This window comes from Mustela nigripes, chromosome 1, assembly GCF_022355385.1.
Source record: "Mustela nigripes isolate SB6536 chromosome 1, MUSNIG.SB6536, whole genome shotgun sequence".
Classification (NCBI taxonomy): Eukaryota; Metazoa; Chordata; class Mammalia; order Carnivora; family Mustelidae; genus Mustela; species Mustela nigripes.
In genome coordinates this window covers 138,401,764-138,428,865 of record NC_081557.1, presented here as the reverse complement: position 1 = coordinate 138,428,865, position 27,102 = coordinate 138,401,764, and the positions used below count along the sequence as shown (strand labels likewise).

Sequence of the window (27,102 nt, the reverse complement as noted above, 5' to 3'; positions counted from 1 at the left end):
AACTAGTCAGAAAAAGCAAAAACAATTTTAATAAAGAAAATGTCTGTCTTTCTAAAATCAAACACATTTAATACTTTTATAATACACTGAAGTTGTATCTTGTTCCTTAAAATATCTTTGCTCCAAATGATTCTGAGGCTCAATCATGATATACAATACATAAAATTAAATATATTAACATGACACAGCCACTTAGTAGCTTATAAAGTACATTATTTATGACTCCACAAGGCACACAGTTTATACAGGTTAATATGGGTTATATGAAGTGTTCTCAGTTTTCAGGTATTTAGCCCTGCTAGCCAGAGTGAACATTCTTTTAACAGCATACTTTGGTGTCCTTTTTTGAAGAATGGACATTGAAAAAGTTATAAATGTGTTACTTTGTAGGCACTGATGTATGGAAAATACACTTTGTGTTTTTATGTATTGTAAGCTGGAAATGTCTTTTGAGTCACATATAGATTTATGCTTGACAAACACTGAACAGTCTGTGAAGAATGAAAACCTCATGACGAACAATTCTGAGGAATACAATTCAAATATATGCTGCAATACTAATTTTCTTGTTAAATTAATTACTCTGAAATCCTTTGGTTGTCAGGTACCAAAATAGTTTTGAAGTTAGAGAATTGCTTTCCCACTTAATTCTTGTGGGTGGCCCAATTCCCCATGATATTCACAGCTGATAAGTATTTTTAATGCATTTTTATCTCAAGTGATAATCAGGAGCAAATTAAATCCGGTCTTACAGCAAAAAAAAAAAAAAAAAAAAAAAAAAGCAAACAACTCAGTGACTTCAGACTGTAGGTCTGCAAGACGGGTAGGCTTAACTCCACATCTCAAATGCTGCTCTTGCATGCTATCACCTCTGTAACAGACTGAAATATGTCTATCATTACATCAAGATTGCCCAGTCCAATGACCGTCTAATCTAATCAACACAGGATGGCCTGACCTAATGAGTCTCAGATGCAGTGCTTCTAAAGTCAGTCAATAGTAATAATTTAAAGAAACTTCATTCCAACAAATTGAATATAAAAGTCTTTGTATTATATGCAGAAGTTTACAAAAAGCACTTCAAGGATGTCTGGTCAAAACTATTGCCAGAAGATTCCAAAGCCCATACATTTTGTCCCAGTGTAATTATGACAGCTACAATAAAAGCATTAAAAAGCAAGACAAGCAAATCTTGGTCTTTCTTAAATGATTATAACCTCATTCCCTGGGGGAACAGGTAATGAAAAGATGTTACAGGTTGTGCTTGTTTTTAGACAGATGTCATTTGGGACCATATTCTACAGGAGTTTCAGATTTTTTCATTATCATCAGTGTTGATTTTCTTAAATGCGACTGGGCTTGCTTGTTTCAAAGAAGTCTTAGAAACATCTGTGTGCATGGTAGACATGGCTATTGTCTCATAATCATCATCCCGAGACCGGAAATCACAAAAGTTAAAGAAGAACTGCAAGTCTCTCTGGAAATTTTTGTTCAGAAATCCATAAAATATGGGGTTGACACAAGTAGAAATCATTGCTGTAAGGTGGCACAGCAGGAATAACAGATTGTGGTTGCAGGTAGCAATGATCTGATGATTCCAATCAAACACAGTGTTAAAGATGGTAAGGGGTAGCCAGCAGACTGCAAATGCTACTACGATGGACAACAGCATGATGTTGATTCTTTTGGTTTCACTGGACCTGTATTTATTGTCTCTCATCTTGTCCATCATGTTGTTTCTCCTTTTTAAGCGTATATATATCTACAGAGAGGGGGGAAAGAAAAAAGTTCAAATAGAACCACGAATTTAATGTGGAATTCTGTGGAAAGAAGGTTAAAATGGAAGTGGTAGGGGAAAATGTTTTCTTACCTTGAAGTAGCAAATAAATATAAAACAGAGTGGGCCAAAATACTGCAGCATCAAGAGGAGAGTTGTATAAGATAACCTATGGGAGTCCGATGGAAACTTATCAAAGCACACGTATTTGTCCTTGAATGCGTCAAGTGTTACATTCTGGAACGGCTCATCTGTCAATACTTGATAGATGAGGAAAGGTAGAGAAGAAACCACAGCAAGGACCCAAATGACAGCAATACCTACATAAGCATGTCTGTTACTGGGTCTCCACCCTCGCGGGTTGATTATCAGCTGATGGCGCTCCACAGCAATGAGAACCAGAGAGAAAATGGACACGGTGATTGAAACACATTGCACAAAAGGATTCAACTTGCACATTGCCTCACCAAAAACCCAGTGGTCCATTAAGGTGTAGACAAATGTGAAAGGGAGACACATGATGGCAACAAGCAAGTCTGAGAAGGAAAGGTTCACAATCAGGATATTGGTAACATTTCTCATCTCCTTTTGTTTCAAGATGATTATAATTAAGGCCAGATTTCCGGAGACCCCAAGAATAATTACAGCTCCGTAAGCGAGAGCTAATGTAAATATCATGGCCAAGGGCAGATGACAATCATCGCTTTCAAAAGCCAAAAACTGGGAATTCTCTGAAAAATTACAGAAGATTGAATGATTTTCAACCTGGGAAAATAATGTTGAATTCATTTTGATTGGTTTGGTTGTTATAGATTACGCTAGACAAATGGAAAATATGTTTCTTCAAAGCAGATCAAATGTTCAGCTTTTTCTTAATTCTCCATATTGGAATCCATTTCTCAAAATAATTCTGAATTCTTCATTCCCTTGAACTGAACAATCTGTAAAGAGAAAATGACCAATGGCATTACTAATTTTATTCAGAGAAGTCAGTATAAATTCTGACTCATAGTACTGTTTTAAGTGAAGACATTGAAATAAATAAACAAATGTAATCTGTATAAACATCTTTTTAAAACAGCAGAGACCGTGCAAACATTTTTAGAAAAACAATTCTAATATTTTTAATTGGACTTGCAATTACTACATTTTGATTCAGCAAAATGTAGTAGTCTGTAAATTAGTAAGGTGTATGTAAATCTTACCCCCAAAAGTTTTATAGAAACCAATGTTACAGATTCCTAAACATTATAAAAATATGATTATGGAAAAAAATAATGCACATATTAACACATAAGCTATGAAATAAAGAAAAAACAATAATACAAATTTCCCTTATTCTTCCTACTATAGAAATGAACTAATTCATTAAGTTGTACTAAAAACTCAACCATATAGTGACCTGCTCTTTAAGGCAGACATTATGTAGCACAAGTATATGCAAAAGGGGATCATCAATACAGTGAAATATCAGAAACCTTTGTTACTCCAAAGGGCTGATATCCAAGATCTATAAAGAACTCCTCAAACTCAACACACACAAAACAGATAATCACGTCAAAAAATGGGCAGAAGACATGAACAAACACTTCTCCAAAGAAGAAATACAAATGGCTAACAGACACATGAAAAAATGCTCATCATAATTAGCCAACAGGGAGATTCAAATCAAAACCACATTGAGATACCACCTTACACCAGTTAGAATGGCCAAAATTAACAAGACAGTAAATAACATGTGTTGGAGAGGATGTGGAGAAAGGGGAACCCTCTTACACCATTGGTGGGAATGCAAGTTTCCACCCTTTGGAAAACAGTGTGGAGATCCCTTAAGAAATTAAAAATAGAGCTTCCCTATGACCCTGCAATTGCACCACTGGGTATTTACCCCAAAGATACAGATGTAGTGAAAAGAAGGGCCATCTGTACCCCAATGTTCATAGTAGCAATGGCCACAGTCGCCTAACTGCGGAGAGAACCAAGATGCCCTTCAACGGATGAATAGATAAAGATTTGGTCCGGGGGCACCTGGGTGGCTCAGTGGGTTAAAGCCTCTGCCTTCGGCTCAGGTCATGATCCCAGGGTCCTGGGATCGAGCCCTGCATCAGGCTCTCTGCCTCACAGGGAGACACCTTCCCTTCCTCTCTCTCTCTGCCTATGTGTGATCTCTGTCTGTCAAATAAATAAATTTTTTAAAAATCTTAAAAAAAAAAAAGATATGGTCCATATATACAATGGAGTAGTCCATCAGAAAGGATGAATACCCAACTTCTGTATCAACATGGACGAGACTGGAGGGGATTATGCTTGAAATAAGTCAAGGAGAGAGAGTCCATTATCATATAATTTCACTTACTTGTGGAGCATAAGGAATAACACAGAAGACATTGGGAGATGGAGCAGAGACATGAGTTGGGGGAAATTGGAGGGGGAGACAAACCATGAGAGACTGTGGATTCTGAGAAACAAACTTTGGGTTTTGGAGAGGAGGGGAGTGGGAGGTTGGGTGAGCCCGGTGGTGGGTATTAAGAAGGGCACGTATTGCATGGAGCACTGGGTGTGGTGCATAAACAATGAATGCTAGAACACTGAAAAGAAGTAAAATAAATTGGAAAACAAAACAAAAAAACCCTTTGTCATATGAAGGACTGTGGAAGGGACAGAAGATGTTTAATCCAGAAAAGACCAGGAACGGTATAGACGTCTTCTCATATTTGAATGGGTAGCATGTACCCTGGGGAACTGGGCTTAAAATATCATTCCTAACTATACAAGTAAGAAATAGGACCAGGGAAAGTATAACACAGTGTGCATTAAAAATAAAACAAAACAGGGGCACCTGGGTGGCTCAGTGGGTTAAGCCGCTGCCTTCAGCTCAGGTCATGATCAGGGTCCTGAGATCGAGCCCCGTATCGGGCTCCTTGCTCAGCGGGGAGCCTGCTTCTCTCTCTGCCTCTGCCTGCCTCTCTGCCTGCTTGTGATCTCTGTCTCTCTCTCTCTGTCAAATAAATAAATAAAGCCTTTAAAAAAAATAAAAATAAAACAAAACAAATTTCACATCATTATGAGGAACAAAAGTTTAATGAAAGAAAATCAACTGCCTGCAAAACTCTGGGATGCTCCATACACAAGAGTTTGCAGCTACTGTATGAAAGACTTTTGGGGAGCTCTTACATTGTATGGGAGATTTAAATGACTGTAACTGAAATTCCTTCTAACTTTAAGGTTCTAGGATTTTAATACATCAGCAGTTTTCAAAGGATTTTTAAGGTTTTATACATGTAAATATCCTCCCTCCCCACTAGACTGTATACTGATACAAGGCAGGGACCTACACGTTTGGGGTAATTTTGATCTTTCACAGCATTTTGTGACACAAAGACTCTTTTCTAACCAACAAGAGAAATTACAGACAGTGGTTTTAGAGATGAAAAGCTCCTTTTAAAAAAATCTGATTTCCTCTAGTTTGCTAAATAAATATATGCGATTCAGGGTTTCTTATGTTAATTAACAGGCCATTGTGCCTGTGTTAAGAAAGGGAACTGCATTTATTTCTTTTTCTATGTGAGAATAAAGAAAATCATGCAGATTTACTTCCAGTTCAAAGGAGATAAGAAATTTAGTGAACATTTGCTTTTTAAGAGGCACATCTAATGAAATTTTCCTTGAGTGTTTTCGCTTTCTAGAATATGAGGTGTTTTTTATTATAAAACCACAACTTGACTTTAGAAAACTGAAGAATAAAAATAAAGTTTTCTGGGCACCTGGGTGGCTCAATGGGTTAAAGCTTCTGCCTTAGGCTTGGGTCATGATCCCAGCGTCCTGGGATGGAGCCCCCCATAGGGCTCTCTGCTCAGCAGGGAGCCTGCTTCCTCCTCTCTCTCTCTCTCTCTGCCTGCCTCTCTGCCTACTTGTGATCTCGGTCTGTCAAATAAATAAATAAAATCTTAAAAAAAATACATTTAAAAAAATAAAGGTTTCTAACATTTAGTGATAATGGAAGAATTAAGACTAGGAATGATTTCAAGTGTAAACTTTTTGTTTGTTTTTCCTTTCTTTTTTTTTTTTTTTGTAATTATGTTATGTTAGTTACCATACAGTGTAAATGTTTTTAGAAGTATGGCTCCCCCTTCCTCTGTGCAACAACCAATGCATAATGGCTCCTGAACTCATGCAGCCATCACCCTTTATCTCTCAAGAATGCCAAAGGCATGGGGTACGTGGTTGGCTCAGTCGTTAAGCATCTGCCTTCAGCTCAGGTCATGACCCCAGGGTTCAGGGATTGAATCCCACATAGGCTCCCAGCTCGCAGAGAGTCTGCTTTTCCCTCTTCTACTCCCCCTGTTTGTGATCTCTCTTTCTGTGTCAAATAAATTAATAAAATCTTTAAAAAAATGCTAAAGGCAGAGAGAATAATCTTCTTCTTAGTGTCTGAGAACGAACCCTGAAGAAGTAAGTAATAATCTAACATTTCTTTACAAATTCCTCACTGAAGAATTCAAGAAAATTTTCCCATCATACCTCATATTCCTGTTGCTGCCAAGTTATTCAACATGACTTATTAGTTAATTGTGAGTTTCTCTTCATTATTTAAAGTAAAACTAGCTTGATTGGAAAGTGCATCCTCTTTATCCCACAACTTCTCATGGCTCCCTGTCACTACACACACCAGAGAAATAAGTATCCTGGTAAAAGACATTATGAGTGCATTCCTCAGCCTAACACTTGAAGACCTCTACATTTTGCTTCCCTTTGCCTTTCACTTCCTGCCGCAAGAGCCCCATGGTGAATGCTCTATTCCAAGTAGGTCAGTGTCTTCACAGTACACCAAGTGCCCCCTAGCCTGTTTTAGCTTCTGTATTCATCTCTGTCTCTGCCATTGCTCTTGCTGGGTACTCTGTCTCATCACCAATTCAAATGCTACCCATCTTTCAAAGCACCATTTAGTGCCCCTGAATCCTTAACTGGCTCCTCCCACTTACGCTATAATCTTTTTAAGGCACGTAGTGTATATACCTCATAGCACCTTCCAAATACTAGATTTAGAACAAAAATCTGTTGACTGACATTGTAGGCTCACGGCTGGAATAGTACATTCTTGTGTGAATTAATCCTAACATCAATAACTGAATTCTGTCATAGTCCTTTTACATGGCTGATGGATACTAATTACAATACTCACTATATTAGGTCAGGTATATAAGGGGAAATGTTCCATTTCCATGTTTGTTTGTTTTTTTTAAAGATTTTATTTATTTATTTGACAGAGAGAAATCACAAGTAGACGGAGAGGTAGGCAGAGAGAGAGAGAGAAGGAAGCAGGCTCCCTGCTGAGCAGAGAGCCCGATGCGGGACTTGATCCCAGGACCCTGAGAACATGACCTGAGCCGAAGGCAGCGGCTTAACCCACTGAGCCACCCAGGCGCCCCTCCATTTCCATGTTTATAAAAAAGGAATTGTTTCTGAAAGAAAATTCATTCATCCAGTAAATATTTATTGAACACTTAGTTTGTGTCAGGCATGGTTTTAGTGGAGACAACAGTGACCTTGTCTTTTGAGTTTCTAGTCTTGTGGGCAAAAAAAGCCAAGAAAAAATAAATTGGTACAGGGGAAAGTATGGCAGATGGTAAGTATTACACAGAAAAGCAACGAAGGGGAACTGGGGTTGTTGGAAGTTACACTTTGTTACTGGGTGGTAAGGAAGGCCTCTGCTTGTCTGAAAAGATGGCATATGAACTAAGACTTGAAAGTGGTAAGTGAGGAAGCCATGTATGGGATATGTCAGGGACTGCATCCCATGTGAAAAGAACAAACATAAAATCCTTAAGGCTGGAGTGTTCCTGGTACGCTAAAAAGCAATGAGAAGTGCCATAAATAAGGGAGAGACTAGTAGAAAGTTAATTAGAAAGGGTAAACTGAAGAGGAACAGATTACATTAAGGACTTATTCCACGGGACAGTTTGACTTTTTCTTGGGAAAGATGAGGAATCACTGGAGAGTCTTTGGTAAAGGCGTGAAGTTATATGGCTTGTTTTAAATGTTACTCTATTTGCTGTTTTCAACAGACTTAAGATAGGAAAGAGAAGAAGGAGAGAGATTCATTAAGAGGCTAATACAAAAATCCAGATTAGAGATAACGGAGGCACGGACTAAAGTGTTTACCGTGGAAAGGAAGAAAAATAGAAATTTTAAACCCACTGACTTATTTTGACAAAATCCAACACATAATACATTGTGTGGGCTACAAAGGCAGTTTCTTATGGTCTTAGGTGAATACTGAAATTCAACTCTGACACCTTTGAAATTATATTTTTTTTAATGAAATTATATTTGATGGACATGCTCTGGTAAGGAACAGTAGTCTTTCTACTAAGTAGACGTTAAGTTAGCTATACAGAAAATGTAAACTAATTTTTTTTTAAAGTATTTGCAAAGCTTCCTTTTCTAAGTGCATATATGATAGTCATTCTAGTTTGATAAAACAATTCTGCATTGGATAAAATGTGTATTTTCAGCCTACCTTAGTATAACTTCAAGAAAGAATAGTTGTCAGAGAATAATACTGAAAGGAATTTATATACATTATCTTTGAAAAGGAAAATAATTTGATAGTTACCATCCCGATATTTATAATAAGATACACAACTACAGACACTGCAAAAATTAAAGCCTGTTAAATCTCAGCATAGCTGTTATGAGCAATTAGAGACAATAGAGATACTACATGCATCAATAGTTGGAAACGTGGTCCCCTTTCAAAGGGAAATTTCCTTCTCCTTTCCAACGACAATGCTGGCCTTTCACTGCTTGCCTTTCTTAGTGCTGTCACTACCTGAAAATACAACTTGCTGGTCGTAGTCTACAGCAGATACATTTTTTCATACCTCAGAACTGTCTGTTCACCTTACTTGTTTTGGAAAAGAAATGCCAGGCTTGTTACACACAGCCTCCCAAAGTTACTGCTAATTTGTCTGTGTGATTACGTAATCCTGTTTCTTCCTCCCCTGGTTCAACGACAGCTGCCTTAAAATGATAAGGGAAGACTCAGAATGCGGTAGTCACCCCCCGAAAAGCACTCACGCTTTAGACATAGGTGGGCAGCTGGGCTGGATAGCTTTCTGCTCTCTTCTTCACCAGAGAAGCATTCTAGAGTCTTGGGACTGCCAGATACTGCTTCTACGTTTCTGTGCAGGTAGAGACAGGCAGGCTCTGAACGCCCCCCCGCCTGTGTGTCACCTAGTGAGTTAGGCTTTTGCACAGGATCCAGGTGGGCATGACAAATCTGAGCACTCTGGGGTGGGGGGGGGGAGAAAAAGTGAAAATAAATGTCAAAACACACTCCCTCTCTGCCTTCCCCTAGGTTTTTCTGTGCTCCAGCAGTTGGCAGAGAAAGAAACGGCATGGTTCAATCAAAATTCCATGCCCACCTTTTTCATATTGTGTAACTAGGTAAATTGCCCCAAATTTTCCTCATCCTTAACCTTCCCGCCCTCCCCACCCCCCACGCCTTCACGAACACCCGTTTGCCACCCATGTATCAAGGAACATCTCTACCTATGATGATGAGACTGGCAAACAAAGGCATCCAAACCAATAAAAAAATTTTAAAAAGGGGCAGAGTCCAAATACAGTTCTCTGTGACTAACATCAGTTCTTAAAACATTCGCCGCTGCAGTCTACCTGGAGACCAGCGGAGCACTCTTAAACCACCTGTACCTCCCGTCCATACCCGATCTCCTCATCTTGCCAGGTTCCGTCATCGCTGTTCTAAAAGCAGCTGAAGAGTTCAGTGATTGAAAGAATACGGCTCAGGGTGTACTACCAGGGCGCACAGACTGGACGGGTCAGCACCGAGGGAGAGGGGCTCCTTTCCTGGCCAGATGCGCGGAACCCACAAGTGTCCGGGGGGGCGGGGGGACCGTGCCTGCGCTCAGGTCCGAGGCCCCCCAGGCAAGCCCGCGCCTTCGCCAGCTCCCTGCGGAACACGTGGGGCGCGAGGGGGACCAAGGGGGACCGCCGGCCAACCCCCCGCCCCCATTCCCCAGACCATCCCAGCGACCCGATCCTCGACTGGGCAGCCGGCTCCAGAAAAACGCCAAAGATAAGAGAGGTCAGGGGAAGACGGTCTTAGGAGAACCCCAAGTGGGGAGAACTTGTACCCCGGTGCAGAAGCCTTGGGGAAGCAAGGTGTGCGGATGCCGCCAACTCCCGGTTCCTAACGTCGGCCCGCATCCGCGGGCAGCAGTCCCGGCGCGGTCCGATCCTCTGCAACACCTTGCGACCTGCCTGCACCGAGAGCCCAAGGGAAAGGCCGGCCGCGCCCCACCTCAGTTTCCCAGAGTCAATTTCGGGCACTCGTACTTTTTTTTTTTTTCCCTCTCTCATCCTTCACGCCATCAATGAGAGATTTCTCCAAAAGTCCCTTAAAACGTGTAAACTTGAAACTTACCCTCCGTTGGATTCGTCTTTTCCGCCCGTTTATGAAAGCGGGAAGAACGGTAACGGAAGGGCGCAGAGAGGGGAGAAAAGATCCGCGGGTATTTCTCCTGCTCAAATCCTAAAGATTGATGAAGATAGGAAGAGACGCCCCCTTAAAGCCGAACTCCACCTCATCCCCGGATCACGTGACGGCGCCCCGCGAGTAGCGCCCGATGCTCCCCCCCGCAGCCACCCCGGCTTGGACGTCCACCTCTGGGGCGCGTTGCCTAGGAATTCTGGAAAGAAGAGCAATTAAACCTATCCGCACGTTGTTCGACACAGACGCACGGAGCAGAGCAAAGTAAGCCCTCGTCTGCGCACTCCTCGACTCCCGGGAAGGCGAGACGGCGTTCGGAGGCTCTTCCGAAGTCGGAGCCGCGGTGTGTCCCTTTGTTTGCGGGTCAGTGCCATCTTGTGGCCGAAGTTGTAACCGGCCGAAAAGCGGGAGCGGCCGCCGAACTCAAGAATGAAAGGCATTGGTATTTGGGAGAAAAGGAAGCGTGGAAGTCACCGCAACAATGCCACTAATAGGTTTCTCCCTTTCTTTTGTGACGTTTGTATATTTCGCACAGCAGTGCCGAGAAGATTTTTCCCCGTTTTAAAAGCGAACAAAGAGACGACCTTTATTTTAAAATAATAATAATAATAATGATAATGATAATAAAGTAGCAAATCTCGGAGGAGACAGCCTGACCCTGCAGTCCTTTCTTTCCACTGAGAAAATGCCGTCAGGTTTGTTCCCAGTGCCTAGCTGCATTCTTTAGGGGAGCACGATGAACAGAACATTTCCCTACTGGTCAAAAAGAGTCAATGCCATTGCCTCGGAGCTTAGTCTACTGCTGTACTGAACGTTATGAAGGAAAGAATGGCATGTACACAAGAGGACCTTGACAGTGGCAAACCCATCATGGTGCCGGGGGATTCTGGATAATTACTGATACACTGATCTTAGATGTTTTGCATAGTTGTGTTCCACTTTGAAAAACCAAAGTTGTGTATTTCGCAAACACATGCACACAATAATTGTTTACTGGTGAGGATGAATACAACTTCTTCCAAATCAAGCTGCCAGAAAATAAAGATAAACAACACTGCCTAGGATACGCACAACAACTATGATTGCATTCTGTCTTCAAACTAAGACAAAACAAAATTTCAAGAAAAATGGAATGACCTGAACTTTACACTGTTAAAAGATGTTTTCTTTCTCTGGCTATTAGGCAAAATAAACACTTAAAGTTCAGTATAAGTCATAGCTGGTTTATTTATATAGTGATGTAAACATTTCTGGGTTTTTTCCCCCAGGAAATCTTTCTAAATTATTTGTTATTAGAAATATTTTTATACACTTGAAAAGGGAAAGAATTAAAATATCATGCTCATGTAATAAACTACAATAATAGATGTGAGCATACATTTTACAAAATCCTACTACTGGTTAAACAGTAAAATGGCATATATATTTTCTTTTTAAGTTCTTTTCTTTCTTCTTCTTCTTTTTTTTAACCAAGGACAAAAATATAAAGCCTAACTTAGGAACCTCAGTTTTTTAAAGAGCAATAACTCTTTAGATTTCTTGTTGCCTTCTGTCTACTCCATTCCCTCAAGTCACATTCTGAGAAGTTTGCCCCAAGGTTCTGATTATCAAATTGACTGTTCTCAGTCTACTGCAAGAATTACAAATTAAGTTATCTAATCTTCTTTGAGGAATACATTTTTATGTAGCATTTTTACTATGTCAGCAAATATTTTGGAGTTGAATATGTAATCTGGACTCATTAGACACTTTCTTTTCTGTATTTTCCAAGAATGTTAATAAAGGCATGTCTATAATAATGTTTAAACTACTGTGGCTCATGTAGTTTACCATTTTATTAACTGAATTGTTACAAATTGTCACCCATAAGGCAAATTTATAAAGTTGCATCCTTGAAATATTAAATATCAAATACCAATCTTTGAAAGATCATTGGTCTCAAAGACTTTTCTATGTCAAATTTTGTGGTACAAAAAGAAGTTTCAAAATGTTCAACAACAGCAACAAATTGTATAATTCTCAAGAAATATCATTTATTAAGAACTGTCCCATGGTGTAAAACATAAATAAAATTTTTTAAATTGTAAAATAAAAAAAATTCAGCATATATAATAACCAAATACACCATAAGATCCTCTTATAATGTAATCTTATGGAAGGTTTGATATAAAGTAATCTGAGTTCCTCAGAAGACATGTGTTAAAGAATAATCTGAATTCCTCAAAAGATATACTAAAGAGAATATATGTGTGAAATAAAGATAAGTTCTTTTTCTACTGTTTAATGAACAGCCAGTTGCATACTTTCTTATCTGGGATTCAAGCTAGAAAAAACCTCATCTTTGTTAGGGAGAGAGAACTTTTTTCCATTTCATGTATTTCTTTCTGAAATTTCATTGCCATCTGGCCTATAAGCCATGACTAGGAGAATTAAACTAATGACCTGTTCTCATGTGCTCTTGGGCAAGTTTTTTTTCTATCATTTAAACAGAAGGCCCTGCTCATTAAATCTCTATAGACCTTAGTTTTATCATCTAAAACATGGTCTGGCCCTTTAAATAGAATGATTCAATGACTGCATAGATAAAAGTGTATCACTATATCTGCTGATGGAATTTATCCATTGTACCTTCTTTTTTGGTCTCCTGATAAATTTCTGCTGCAAGGGTTAAAGATTCTAAAATGCTATTAGGCTCGATACAGGAAAGTTATCATAAATTATGACTCAGAAAAATCTTGATAGACATTTACACTACATATGAAAACTATAAAGTGGATGCCACTGAAGGAAAAAATTCCATTGGGGTAAAACTTAATATGAACCATGAATCAGTTCATATTCTATGCATTAATTAGGTGCCAGTTTTTCCTTCTTTCTGTAATTACCTATTGCATTTATTTGAATCAGTGATGTCACAAAATATAGATTGCAACATTATTTTATGGACCACTGAAGAAGAAAGAAAATGCTTCCAGTAAAGCAATGACACATAACCAATTGTAAATGAATCTCAAAGTTAGAGTACTAAAATATTTTTTAAATTCCTCATCTTCGAACCAATGAAATACAGGAGGTAAAGAGTTTTGACTAAATTGCTTAATATAATCAAATGGTCAATACAATCACTTAATTCAATTGTCTTTTAAGAATTAACTTGCAGAAAGAAGTAACAATTTAGTTAAAATGTTAGTATACACGTAGGTAGGCAAGCAATTCAATTACCTTCTTTGTGTAGAGAAACTAAGTAGTATTTATGGATTTGTTCTTGATTTGAAATGAGAATGCACTTCAAGAAAGTTCTCATTTCATTACATAGACTACAAATTCAGAGCATTTGTTTTAAAACTGTCAGAATAAGACTCTAGAGGACTAGGGTCTTCAAATTATTTAGTAAATATCCAAACATTCTCCTGCAGATCCCACCTTGTCTGACACCCTTTAGACAGTCAACAAAAGTGTAATGCTATTTTACAAAAGTGTCACATCGTGTATTTATTACATGGTATAATGAACAGAGCTTTGTGAATGTTACTACTATTGCTTTTGATGATAATTATTACTATTCCCTTCACATCTCCATACTCAAAGGTGTGGAGTGGAACAGCTGGTGAGAAGGGCAGGTGTGAATGCCCCCTCCAGACCTGCCATCATCTATGACAAATATCTCTGACAGCTCATCTGGCTCCACTTCCACCTCACACCACCTCCACCCCAAAATCTCATCCTTAGTATTAGATCCTTTCACAACACAACACAACACAACACAACACAACACAACCATACAAGCAGCCAATATCATTAGACCAGACTTGGCTCTGTAATGTAAATCTATGTCACATCCCTGAGATAGTGCAATTTTTCCCAAAGGAAAAACTAAAAAAAGACTCCTATGTCCACATAAACATTACAAACTGGACAAAGGTGGTATGAAATGTTCCTAGGTGTCACTTTGCTTAGGTAAGTTTCCCTTCTTCATTCCTTTGTTTAAAGTCTAGACATTGCTTTTCTTTCCCCAGATAAACAGAAATCTAGAAAGAGGATAAATATCCAAAGATGGCTGGCGTATAATCGGACTCTTCAGCACCCAGGAAATTGCTTGACTACTACCCTCTAGTAGCATAGCATAAAGATAGAAATCACTGAACTGCACAGATTATTCAAAACTGTAGCTGAGAGACACCTGAGTGGTTCAACCCATTGTCTACCTTTGGCTCAGGCCAGGATCCCAGGGTCCTGGGAAGGACTTCTGCATCAGGTTCCCTGTTTGGTAGGGAGTCTGCTTCTCCCTCTACTTCTGCTACTCCCCCTACTTGCGTTCTCTCCCTCTGACAAATAAATAAACAAAGTCTTAAAACAAAACAAAACAAAACAAAACAACCTTAGGGGAGCCTTAAATATTACCCAGAAATTCTTGGGCTTGAGTGACTTCCTATTTCTTTCCTTTTAGAAGATTCTTCGAATTGTCCCCCTTCTCTCCCAGCCTCCTATTTCATACCCTCAGTTTCAACAGACTCCTCCTTCCTTCTGAGTTAAGTAAAAGCCATAGAGCACTTACTCCCTCACTTCTCCATCCCTCGTTTCAGCAGTGACTGCTCTGTCCCAGCTGTTTCAACCCCCAGGCTTTGAGTCAGTCTAGCCCAGAGTTTTCTCAGCTGACACCCCAAACACCATGTGACAGAGACAAGCCACCACCACTGTGCTCTCCCACTCAATCCATGAACATAAAATTCATGAGTGAGTTGTTGTTTTATTCCATTAAATTTGGGAGGTTTGTTACAAAATAATATAACACCAGTTTATTTAACAATTCAGTGTTCTTGGTGAAACACTAAAATGAAAATAAAAATAAAATTCCTCTTTCTTCATTGTATCTTCCTCACCCATGTCATAGTTTCTGTAGCTGCCTTCTCTTTCCTGGTAACTTCTCCAAAAACAAACATTTACTATCCCCGTCTTTGCTCCTCAAATATGGCCCACCTGAAACCACCCCTGCTATGACACCAATGATCAAAGCCAGTGGAAACGATTCAGACATTATTATATTTATTCTTTATGTTGTGTTTGACTCTCTTGACCATCCTCTGCTCTTGGAATTTTCTTTTCCTTTGACTTCATAAACTCCACACTTCAGGCTTTCCTTGTTCCTTATTAGATGTTCCTTAGTTTTCTCTCCTAGGTTCTGCTGTCTCCCTCTATTTCTTAGGTGTTTCCCTCCTTAGGATCCTGCTATATAAACAGGCCTGAAATAGCACCGGTGTATTTGCCTAAAATGGCCCCCATATTGTTTTCTTCTTTGCACAGCAGGCTTGGATTAATAGCCCAAAGCCAGACAGCACCAAACTCAAATTCCCACACATCTAATTGCTTTAAATGTAAGCTAAACAAATACGCTTTAACCAGTTAGAGCACATCTACTTTTCATACCCTGAGAAACTGCACCCATCATCTGTTAACCAGAGATAAGACAAATCCTGTTGCCATAAAAGACAGCAAATTGTTGCCAAGCTTTGGCGCTCTCTGAACCAAGTCTCCCCACTTTGTTACTTAGTGATATCACCTAGGCAAGTGAACTCACTCTCTATTTTCCCCTTCTCCCCCAGAACCCCCTGTCCTATCTCCCTTCTGGATGGTAGCCCCAAGCTGTTGTCTTTGGAAGATCTCTTGTCTGGAGAAACTTCCCCTGTCATGCAACCCTGTCCAAGACTACCCCCCAAAAGCTTGTGTGTTACTGCCTATCTTTTCCCTGATTGACCTGAAATCCCCAAATTTATGACAGACCTCATTCTTAATCTTCTCTCTCTCTCTTTTTTTTAACCTTAATGCATAATCATACCCTCTGTCACCAATTACCTGTCTGTAGGCTCACAATTCTACACATCTCCATCTAAAGGACAGATACCTTTCAGGTTTCCTTGGCAAATGTGCTTTCCAGTGGACAGGAATCTCAGTCTTGTCATCATCTCCATCCTTCAAACCAGAATCTAAGAACTGTGCCACGTTTCTCTCTCACACTCTCAAATTCAACTGCTCACACATTCCCATTGATTTTTCTCTTAAACATCTCTCCAATGTGTTCCTTCACACCATCAAGCTCTACTTATTTCTTTGCAAAAGGGTCTTTCTGCCTCAGTGGTTTTCACAATGGTCCAGTTACATCCCTCCTCAGTTTAAACAGTCTAATTGCTCTCCAGACCCTTCAAGTGCAATGTCCTTTTAACCAATATTTTCAGTATCACCCTCCACCGCTTCCCACACACTCAGTCACATCACACTATTTGCACTTCTCTGACTGTTAACTTCCTCTCTCACCTTCACGCTATTTCTCCACCTTTTACTTGTCCATCCCTGCCATCTGGGGATTTAACTCTCACCAGTTCCTCAAACTTCAATTCAAAAGCTTCTCGACTACAAAGCCCTATTTTATTTCTCTCCATATCCCCAAATACCCCATAGGCTGAATGTGCCTTATTCATATGCCTGCAGTACTCTAAGTTTATTTCTAACGTAGAATTTAGTACATCAGATGTAATGAATTGTTTATTTGCACAGACCCACGCTGTGATCTCTGGAAGGCAGTGACTACTCTTTTCACCTCTCTAAACTTACAGCCTAAAATTCTGTCTGGTAAATCACAAGATAGTAAAAAAGTTCATGGAAGAACAAAGAATAATGTAGGATAACATAAATTATGAACATCACAAATCAAGCCCATTTGTTCATCTGAAACATTTAAAACTACCTTGGGCATTTTATTTATGATGAATTACTGCTCTTTTATACACACACATTATATATTATATAGTATATATATAATGTAAATGTAAATTCTACATATATTTTATACATATATATGCTTACTATATACTTCTCTTGACGATTCTTCTCATTTTAAAAATTTCCTTTATGTGTTAATTCTGCTTTTCTTATTAAGTATAAACTTGAAAGATGAATTCTACTGGCTTTAAAAATGCAGGAGTACCTGGGTGGCTCAGTTGGTTAAGTGACTGCCTTCACCTCAGGTCATGGGTTCTGGGATCAAGCCCTGCATCTGGCTCTCTGCTCAGGGGGAAATCTGCTTCTCCCTCTCCCTCTCCCTCTGTGATCTCTCTCGCTTTCATTCTCTCTCAAATAAATAAATAAAAATCTTTAAAAAATGCACATATTGTCCAGCAGAAAAGTGTCTTATGAGCTTTTCTACCTGCTGAATAATATGCTTTTAAAAGCGGAATTACCCATTAACAGGATAAGAGTAAGAATATGGTAACAGATACCTTGTGGAAGAGCATATCATTTAACAACATCAACTTTTTATTCTGGGCTTATAATTTGAACTGTTCTCTAAACATTCTTTTTAAAGACTATTCAAAACAAACCAACATACCCAAAACAAATAAACTAGTTCTCTTTCATTTCCACTTAAATATAGTGAGGCTATATTTAGACTTATAAGTAGATTTAAAATACTAACAATGAAAACTTAGCTAAGAAATGAAAATTTATTTTTTAAAAAGCATATTGGGGGATACTTTTCAACATCATCATTTTTTGTTTGGATTTACAACAGGGAAGAATATGTGGTCTATATATGGATTTATTTGATAGAAATATTTGATAGAAATATTATGCCTCTGAAGGAATCTATGTTCTCTTCTTTTATATGTTTTGTACTGAATTTTTAATAATATAATAAGATAAAGAATCATTTGTTGGTATGTAAGACATACAGGGAAGAGAATGTGCCAGTAATAATGGAAAGCTATCAACAGTATTCCTTTTTTTTTTTTTTTTGAATATGGATAGCAACCATTTCTATGATCATCAAATTTTTCTAAAGATCCAAAAAGTTTCTCTTTCTACACATATATCTATAATGCATGCTTGTTAATGGAATAAAGTCATATGTAGTCAGAGCTTAAAGGACTTTATATATCTACTAGTTAGAACATTTTATTTTACAAAGGAAGTGAAAATTACAAAGGTCAAAGTGTTTTGTCTAAATTAATTTGTCCATTAAATTGGAGTAAAACCTGGATGAAATCCAGGTGTTCTGACAGGTGTCCATTACACAAATACATCTGTGGTATGTGATTGTGTGTATATACATACATATACACACACACGCATATATATGTGTGTATGTATTTTTTAACATGGAAAATTTATTTTTAAAAAAAGAACTGTACATTCTGTCTGAAGATCAGTCACTGCTTTATATTTAATGATTTAATTGTTAGGGAATCAAAAGGAAAGATATAGTATTGCTTAAGTAGCAAAATGCTTATCAAAATGCTTATCATTATGTTTATCCTGCCCTCTTAGGACCTCAAAATTATCATTGAATTTTCTGGGAAAATGTCTCTATGCACCCAAAACATTAGGTTAACTTTTTTTTCAATTGCCTTTGTTCCTTAAAAAACTGCACGTATTTCATAATTATGTTAGTTCCTTGTTTTGAGTCCTAAATATTGATCATATGACAAACTGTTACAATTCCAAAGAAATCAAAGCAGTGATGCACATCATAAAAATATTTTCATAACATGTGGAAATGGCCCTTTGCATGTCTTTTAAGAATTAAGGATTAAACTTACCATGATAGAAACAGTGGAAAAGAAATGTTTACTCTTAATGAATAACTAAAGTTTTCACAGAAAAAAAATGCATCAAATAAAATAATACTATTTTTCAACTTTTTGTAATCACCACTATTCTGATAACTAATATACAAAGATCACATGTTGTCTGAGATTATGTCAGTGCACTTTAGTAACTGTTTTTTGCAAATGGTAGCTGTTATTAAAATGCAGCAATAATTTTGACAAAAACCATAGACAGGTTCCTCAGAGAAATGTTACCCCAGGCATCGTTTGGAGAGTGTTTTATTATTCAATAATTTGTTGTAAGAGCCCCAAGAGGTTTTAACTTTCACCTTTATAGAAATGCTTTCTTTCATAACTGATGAAGAACAATGAAAACTGGAAAATAGCCAGTTTAATTTTGTAGCACACATAAAATCCAGCTTAATTTCCCAAATGTGCATTTTATAAGTAGTGAGTAGGAAAAAATACATAGAGCAGAGGTGGACATTACTATTTGTGTTCCCAGAGGTAGTACTCTACCTGCTTGAATTTACTCCATAAAAAACGAAAATTACTTATTATCTTCTACAAAGAGTGATGATGATTAGTCTTGAATCCCTCCTGGGAAATTTGAAGATAAAAGCACACAGATCTTCATATCTTCTGATGTAGCATATTGTTGGAATTTTCAAGTTGACCAAATCTTCAAAAGAAGGATTTTTTTAAATAATTTGTTTACTCTACATATATTGAATGTGTATTTAAAGAAAGCTTTTTGAGGCTTCCATGCTTGTATGTGCAGTGGAAGAAAAAGGTGGGTTAATTGGAATCTTTATCTCAATGACATGTTGGCCTTTTATTTTTAATACTCAATAATAGCAACAGCTACTTAAATTTAAGGGTTGAGATTATTAAAAGAAATAACAAATTTGTGGAAAAGAAAAAAAATCCATCTTGTATTTTTAACATACAAAAGCTTGTAGCATAGGTTAGTATTTTGGAAGATAGTCACAAAGGGATTTATTTGGAAGTTGTTTTAACAACAAAGCATATTTGAAGTAAGTATGTATTATAACCATGCAAGGGATGGAAGAATAGAAATTTTTGTGACAATGTGTATTTGATTGACCGTATTGATGTTGGAGTTAAGAAAGTCTAAGAACCAAACTTTGTTTTCTTACCAGTCATCCCTTCTTCACATATAATCCCTTAGCTCACCAACTACAGAATCCAGTGGGCCTGTTCAGACTGCCTATTTTGTCCAGCTTTTGGGGGATAATGTACTAGTATTCCAGAAACAAGACAGAAAATAATGAAATAGGTACTGGATTTACTTGAGGTATTTAAGAGCTCTTGCCAATACAATGACGTCTATATAGATTCCTCGAGTACTGAATATTAAAATACAGGAGAGAAGAGGCACAAGAATTTTTGTCCACTTCTGGGGAAACAGGTAGGGTTTGCTGCCCCCAGAAACTAGATTTACAAGTTGCATTGCTACCAAGGGATACAGTCCTCCCCAGTTTAGAGTACCAGTCCTATGGGATTACACTCATCACCAAATCCTTGATCCTATGATTGTCACATGGTCATTTTTCAGTTTTGTTATATACAAGAAATACAATCTTTCATCTGCAAGGCCATGTTCAAGAACATATGGACCTCTTTCCAATCTCTCCAGTGTCTCTCCGCATTCCCTGCCTCCTACAAACACACACACACACACACACACACACACACACACACACACAGATACACTGAGAATACAAAGAAGCCTAAAATACCTGCCAACGAATGACTAACAAAAATAAGGCAAACCTGCAATAAAGATTTGGAAACAATGGGGATGGAAATCACGTTGAGGAGAAACAGAGGACCAAATTTTGTAGTGTGTTTTGGTTGCTGTTTTAAAAACAACAACAAACAACAACAACAAAAACCTATGACCACTCTTTTTACCTCTCCCCCACCCCAATCCAGCTCTGTCCATCTTCTTTATGTTACCCAACAGTCCTGAGAAACGTGGATTCCGTTTCAGCCTTACTCCCCAGTTCCACGCCGCTTGCCCACGCCCACAACTACCTCTCCTTAGGAATGGGAATAAACCCTTTTTCCTATTCTGACCCCGTTGTGTCTCCTGCCCCTTCAGATCAGCCTCCCTGCCTAGACTTCTCCCCTCTTCATTCCAAAAAGGTGCAAAAAGAGCAGCATTCTGTTTTGGTTTTGGTTTTTATTTTTTTCGAACAAAGAGAAAACCTGGGCCTTGAAGCTTTTTCTCATGGAGCCGAAGCTCTTAGAGGTACCCCAGCGCTCATTTCCACATCAGCTCAAGACTCCTCCGAGTTCACTTCACCAGGCTGGGGACAGAACCGGCAAAAATCTTCCTGCTCGGCAAGTTAACTTGGCCTCGGCCGAGAACCAGAGGCCAGAGTGACGGGGTGTCATCTCGAGGGCCTGCAGCTTCTCCCTGGGGCCCCAGACAGCAAGATAGAGGCTGGGATGCCCCGAACCCGGGCTTGGGGAGAGGCTGTCGCGGAGCAGGCGCCCTAGAGCAGGGTCTCCGGGGTCCCCGGGAACAGTCACGTGTTCCCGAGGCGCCTCTAAAACCCCCGCTGCTCCCCGCTCCTTCCTCCCTACCCCCACCACATCCCCACCGCCACCTCCAGGCGCTCCCCCTGCAGTCGCCGCCGCCCGGGCGCAGAAGCGACCGCGTTCCCGGGAGCGGAGGCACCAGCACCGGCCCGGGCGCCCCGAGGTACCGGGTTCAGCCTCTCCCCACCGCTCCCTTCGGCGCGGGGGTGGGCCTGCAGGGAGGGGCCGAGGCCGTTCCTGGCTCGGGCAGGAGTCGGTGCGGGGCCGGGGAGTCGCACCCGTCCCGGGTCCCGGGTGTAGTCTGGGCTCCCCAGAGGGCTAGTGGGGAAGCCAAAGGCAAAGCGAATGGAAAAGTGGGGGTTTGGGATGGAGGAACAGGCAATTGTAGGCGTCAAGGGAAAGGGGGAAGGGACCAAGCGGAATTCTTTGGTTGGGGCAACTACTCACCCGGGGTGGGACAGGCGCTGGCCGAATCCAGGAGGAGTGTCTGGAATCCGCTCTGGGGCTGGATCGGGAGCTAGCGGGAGGGGGTTCTGCAGGGACCTAGCGCTTCCCTTGGGGGCGAGCCGCGAGTGCAGCCCGGCGGAATCCGAGGCAGGGGGACCGCAGCCCACAGGGTGTTCAGCTGGTGCACAGCCGTAGCCGAGCTCCGGCGCGGTCCTGGGGCGCAGTCCACCGGGCGCCCCTCGGTCAGTCCACCTGCCGCGCAGTCCCGCAGCTGGCCGCAGACCTGGAGGCAGCTGCGCGCCTGGATTTGCGTTCCTGTTTGCAAGGTGGCCTCATAGGACAAATGCGAGCAATACCATACATGTACACACCTTGAATTCCAGAAACAAGGAATTTTTTATCCCCAAGTTCACAGACCTTCAGTTTATCTTTTAAAGGAACTTAACCATCGTGTTGGATCAAAGTCGAAAGACTTTGCCAGAGACCTTGGAATAGCCTGAGGCTCTCAGCAGAATTTTGAGCCGGAATGCAATTTTACATTTCAGATTTCTCAAGGGAAAAGAAACTCTGCTGTTAGAATTAGGAAAGCGTGGTGCGAGCCTGCGTGTTTGTCAGCTGAGCAAAGCTGTATTTATCTTTCCAACTCAAATTTTGCCAGATTCTAGCTTTAAAAATAAAATCATGGGAATATCTGAGAATATGGAATCTCGCCATTGTTCCAGGATCATAGCAAAATAGGCAATAGCTGATATTTTATCATTGCTAGAAGGGGGGAAAAAACATATATTTTATTCTTTTGTGTGTGACTGTCATCCTTTGTGAAAAGATGTGCCTTATCAGAAGACAGGGAATTATCCTAACAAAGGAACCTTATTTAAATCTAGTAGCTGTCTTTCAGTATCCTTTGAGTTCCCCGCAGTTCCTCCTATTCTCTTTAAGAACTATCTACTTAACATACCTAAAGTCTATTCGGAAGATTTCATTCATCTTGGTGTCAGCTATAGATCAATTTTTATATGAAAATTATGATATCAGAAAAGTGCACAAGTCTACAAAGACATTGCTTTCTAAAAGTCACCACATTTTGACAAAGAACTTTTCACTTTTTACTCTGAGAATTAAGTTTGATGTTGCAGCCTGGGAATTCTGATGGTGGGAGCTAAAACTAGATACAAAAGAAAATGTCTAAGCAAACACAACAAAGGTTTCACACAGTCAATATTGAATTACTTCGAAAATAATATTTCATTTCTAAAACTTTCTGGTTACATTTCATAATTTTTCTAGCACTCTGAGATTTTAAAAGCACACATATTGCATTACTCTTATTATGTATAAAGTATCTATGTTTTTATAAATTGTACAGTGTTCATTATAACACTTGCTGAAAAGTAGATAATTATTAAACAGATCTACATTTCCACTATAGGTTTGCTTATAGTTCTTTTCAGAGAAGTGAAGGAGTAAATTTAAGAAAAGAAATCCTTTGTGTGTGTGTGTGGTTTTTTTTTTTTCTTTCATTTTCTCTACCATTGATTTTCAATTTAAAAAAAAAGACAAATCTTATTAGACAAATAATTTCTACTGTTTGAATTATCCCCTGGCTATTGTCAGGGAGGAAGAAATTTTTCTTTGTCCAAAGTTCTTCTAGTTGGACTAAGAACTAAATTTCCATGAGACAGATTAACAGAAGAAAATCAAATTTAGTTTCCTGCCTACAGGGAATCTGCACAGACATGGAAATTCCAAAGACAGGCAAAATGAGGTATATATGTCATCCTGAACTAAGGAGAGGGGAAAGGGAGAAAAGCCATTGGCAGGAAGGTGAGAGGAGATGTTTGGAAAATGAAGGTTGCCCTGTTGTGCACATATGTTTCTTAGGCAAAAAGGAATCTCTATAAATAGCTCTTTTCCGGGTGCAGGTCCTCTATCCAAATTTTTTTAGGCAGTTGGTGGGGAGGTCAGAGTTTCTACCTGAGTCTTTTGGGTCTTGATTATTTTCAGCTCAAAATAATCTACCTGCCATTGTGTGGCCCATGTTGGGTATCCTGCCTTTGGCCTCCATACTACAAGATTGCAAGTTAAAGAAACAGCTTAGCATTCCCTTCCTTCCCCCTGGCCCCATTTGCAGTATCTCCAGTTGTAAGAAGTCACTGGAGCAAAGATTCACAAAATGCTCATTTAGGGTAGAGCATGTTATTAGGTGTGTGTGTGTGGTTGTGTGGAGGTGGGATGGATGGCCTGGGGCTCCAGGGAAAGCAGCACAAGGTTGACTGCAATCACACCAAAATAAAATGAATAAAAGAATGCTAGATGAGTGAATGAGCATGAGGAGAGGGAAAAACATAAGAAAAAACTTTTTATGGGGTATGATATTAGTATTATTTCTACATTTAACTTCAAGATCTAAATTTTCCTTAGATGATATGAATTTATTCAATCTTTCTAAAGCTGAAAGTTATTTTCAATTTTTAAATTAAAAAATAAACAGGTAAATTTTCTTTTTAAAAACACTAACAGGTCAGTGGCTATCCTAACTGTGATAATCTGGCACATCTCAAAGGACTAAGAATTGATCAGGGAATGACTTTGCCATTGAGTATTGTGCACACAAAGTCAATAGTACAGCTTGATAAACACTTAGTAAGCGCCTGTACTATAGACTAACTCCTGGATAGTGTTTCTACATTTGAGAAGCTACACTTGAGAAGCTTCATTGGAATACACATAAATTAGATAATATTTAGGGTACTAGACATTTGTTTGAATTTTTTATTTTTCCATAAATATTTATTTAGCACCTACAATGGTGGAGTTACTGGGTCATGTATTGTGGTAGATACCACAATGAGTAAAAGGCAGTTTTCTGCTTTTCCATTGCTTATTAATAGATAATGTAGGCTGCTATGTTTTTTAATTGCATTGCAAAGCAAATTGTCACATATAGCACCAGAGAGCTGTAAACAGATCAATGTGGGCATTCCAAAGAGGAGACCCACAGCCAATTGAGTAGATCAAGGAATACTTCAGGACAGGTGGCTTTTAAGTTTGACCTTGCTTGAAGTTGGAAACAAATGAATGTTTAAGGTAAGAGTATACGACCACACCATAGTAATGAGCTATTGTAAATTGGATATCTTGAAGTTTTTATATGCATTTGCATTTTCCTTCCCTTTCATTATATCTACGTAAATCTAAAAAACATGATCTGCTATTTAAACACAAGGTAACACACCATAGAAATGACGATAGACTTAGATTTACTGTAATTGTTATTGGCTGATATTTGCCCTGCACTTGGAACCAATTAAAGACCTCAGGAAACTTTGTTTAGGAGATTAATAAAGTATGGGAACAGATTTTAAAATTTCATTTCCCTCTCAGTGGATTAATGTATAGTAGTCATGTAATTTTTTAAAAGTTGATAACTAATGTCTTTTTATTCCAAGCAGAGCTATAATATGGATTTAGAACTCCAGGAGTTTTATAACAAGACCCCTGCCACCGAGAACAATACTGCTGCCACTCGGAATTCTGATTTCCCCGTCTGGGATGACTATAAAAGCAGTGTGGATGACTTGCAGTATTTTCTGATTGGACTTTATACGTTTGTAAGTCTTCTTGGTTTTATGGGCAATCTTCTTATTTTAATGGCTCTCATGAGAAAGCGTAATCAGAAGACGACGGTCAACTTCCTCATAGGAAACTTGGCCTTCTCTGATATTTTGGTTGTGCTGTTTTGCTCCCCTTTCACACTAACCTCTGTCCTGCTGGATCAGTGGATGTTTGGCAAAGTCATGTGTCATATTATGCCTTTTCTACAATGTGTGTCCGTTCTGGTCTCAACTTTAATTCTGATATCAATTGCCATTGTCAGGTATCACATGATAAAACACCCTATATCTAATAATTTAACAGCAAATCATGGCTACTTCCTGATTGCTACCGTCTGGACACTAGGTTTTGCAATTTGTTCTCCCCTTCCAGTGTTCCACAGTCTGGTGGAACTTCAGGAAACGTTTGGTTCAGCATTGCTGAGCAGCAGATATTTATGTGTTGAGTCGTGGCCATCTGATTCATACAGAATTGCTTTTACTATCTCTTTATTGCTAGTGCAGTATATTCTTCCCTTGGTATGTCTCACTGTAAGTCACACCAGTGTCTGCAGGAGTATAAGCTGTGGGTTGTCCAACAAAGAAAACAAACTAGAAGAAAATGAGATGATCAACCTAACTCTTCATCCATTCAAAAAGAGTGGGCCTCAGGTGAAAATTGCCAGCAGCCATAAATGGAGCTATTCATTCATCAGAAAACACAGAAGAAGATACAGCAAGAAGACAGCCTGTGTGTTACCTGCTCCAGCAAGACCTCCTCAAGAGAACCACTCAAGAATGCTTCCAGAAAACTTTGGTTCTGTAAAAAGTCAGCCCTCTTCATCCAGTAAATTCATACCAAGGGTCCCCACCTGCTTTGAGATGAAACCTGAAGAAAACTCAGATGTTCATGAAATGAGAGTAAACCGTTCTATCATGAGAATCAAAAAGAGATCTCGAAGTGTTTTCTATAGACTGACCATACTGATACTAGTGTTTGCCGTTAGCTGGATGCCACTACACCTTTTCCATGTGGTAACTGATTTTAATGATAACCTTATTTCAAACAGGCATTTCAAGTTGGTGTATTGCATTTGTCATTTGTTAGGCATGATGTCCTGTTGCCTTAACCCTATTCTGTATGGCTTTCTTAATAATGGGATCAAAGCTGATTTGATTTCCCTGATACAGTGTCTTCATTTGTCATAATTCTGAATGTTTACCAAGGAAAGAATAAATGTTGAGACCGTCTAAAACATATTCACAATAACTCTGTATGTAAATTAAATAAATTTTAGTAACATGAAGTTGAATTTATGTAACAGAGTTCTGGAGTTGAATGTCAGTTCATAATATGTGGAAAATAACTTTAATGTGTTATATATAATATGATGAATTCATTTAGTTGTATAAAGTTGGTGTCAATGCGATCTATAATTTCACTGTAACAAGTAATTGTATTAACGTTCATTTCATCTTGTCTTGTAAACAAATGAATTGTAACTTTTGTTTAAAATAAAAGTTGTATCTAACCAACTCTGTATTTTTGGTTCAAAATTATAATAAAAATATTTTTCCTGAGACTCATTTAATTTTAGA

The 27,102-nt window shown here is 39.0% G+C and overlaps 2 protein-coding genes across 6 annotated transcripts; one reads left to right on the top strand and one right to left on the bottom strand.

The window, feature by feature from the left end:
* On the bottom strand, positions 1-22,312 carry NPY1R (neuropeptide Y receptor Y1). Of its 5 annotated transcripts, XM_059374300.1 has the most exons (5): positions 10,524-10,631; positions 10,227-10,334; positions 8,858-9,068; positions 1,871-2,718; positions 1-1,762 (listed from the first exon to the last, which is right to left on the bottom strand). In XM_059374300.1, exons 4-5 carry the CDS (start codon positions 2,564-2,566, stop codon positions 1,310-1,312), a joined length of 1,149 nt encoding a protein of 382 aa, XP_059230283.1. In that variant the 5' UTR covers positions 2,567-2,718; positions 8,858-9,068; positions 10,227-10,334; positions 10,524-10,631; the 3' UTR covers positions 1-1,309. The 5 variants fall into 5 exon arrangements, with proteins under 5 accessions (XP_059230283.1, XP_059230303.1, XP_059230277.1 ...); XM_059374320.1 differs by lacking the exons at positions 10,227-10,334; positions 10,524-10,631 and adding an exon at positions 21,911-22,312; XM_059374294.1 differs by having other exon boundaries at positions 10,227-10,631.
* NPY5R (neuropeptide Y receptor Y5) lies at positions 21,338-27,102 on the top strand. The gene is made up of 2 exons (XM_059374280.1): positions 21,338-21,626; positions 25,363-27,102. Exon 2 carries the CDS (start codon positions 25,372-25,374, stop codon positions 26,710-26,712), a length of 1,341 nt encoding a protein of 446 aa, XP_059230263.1. The 5' UTR covers positions 21,338-21,626; positions 25,363-25,371; the 3' UTR covers positions 26,713-27,102.

Bases quoted from the DNA above. Each gene is read 5' to 3' on its own strand.
- NPY5R (XM_059374280.1), top strand. From the start codon at position 25,372: ATGGATTTAGAACTCCAGGAGTTTTATAACAAGACCCCTGCCACCGAG.
- NPY1R (XM_059374320.1), bottom strand. From the start codon at position 2,566: ATGAATTCAACATTATTTTCCCAGGTTGAAAATCATTCAATCTTCTGT. The intron at 1,763-1,870 runs GTAAGAAAACAT...CCCTCTCTGTAG, and splicing joins TATTTATTTGCTACTTCAAG to ATATATATACGCTTAAAAAG.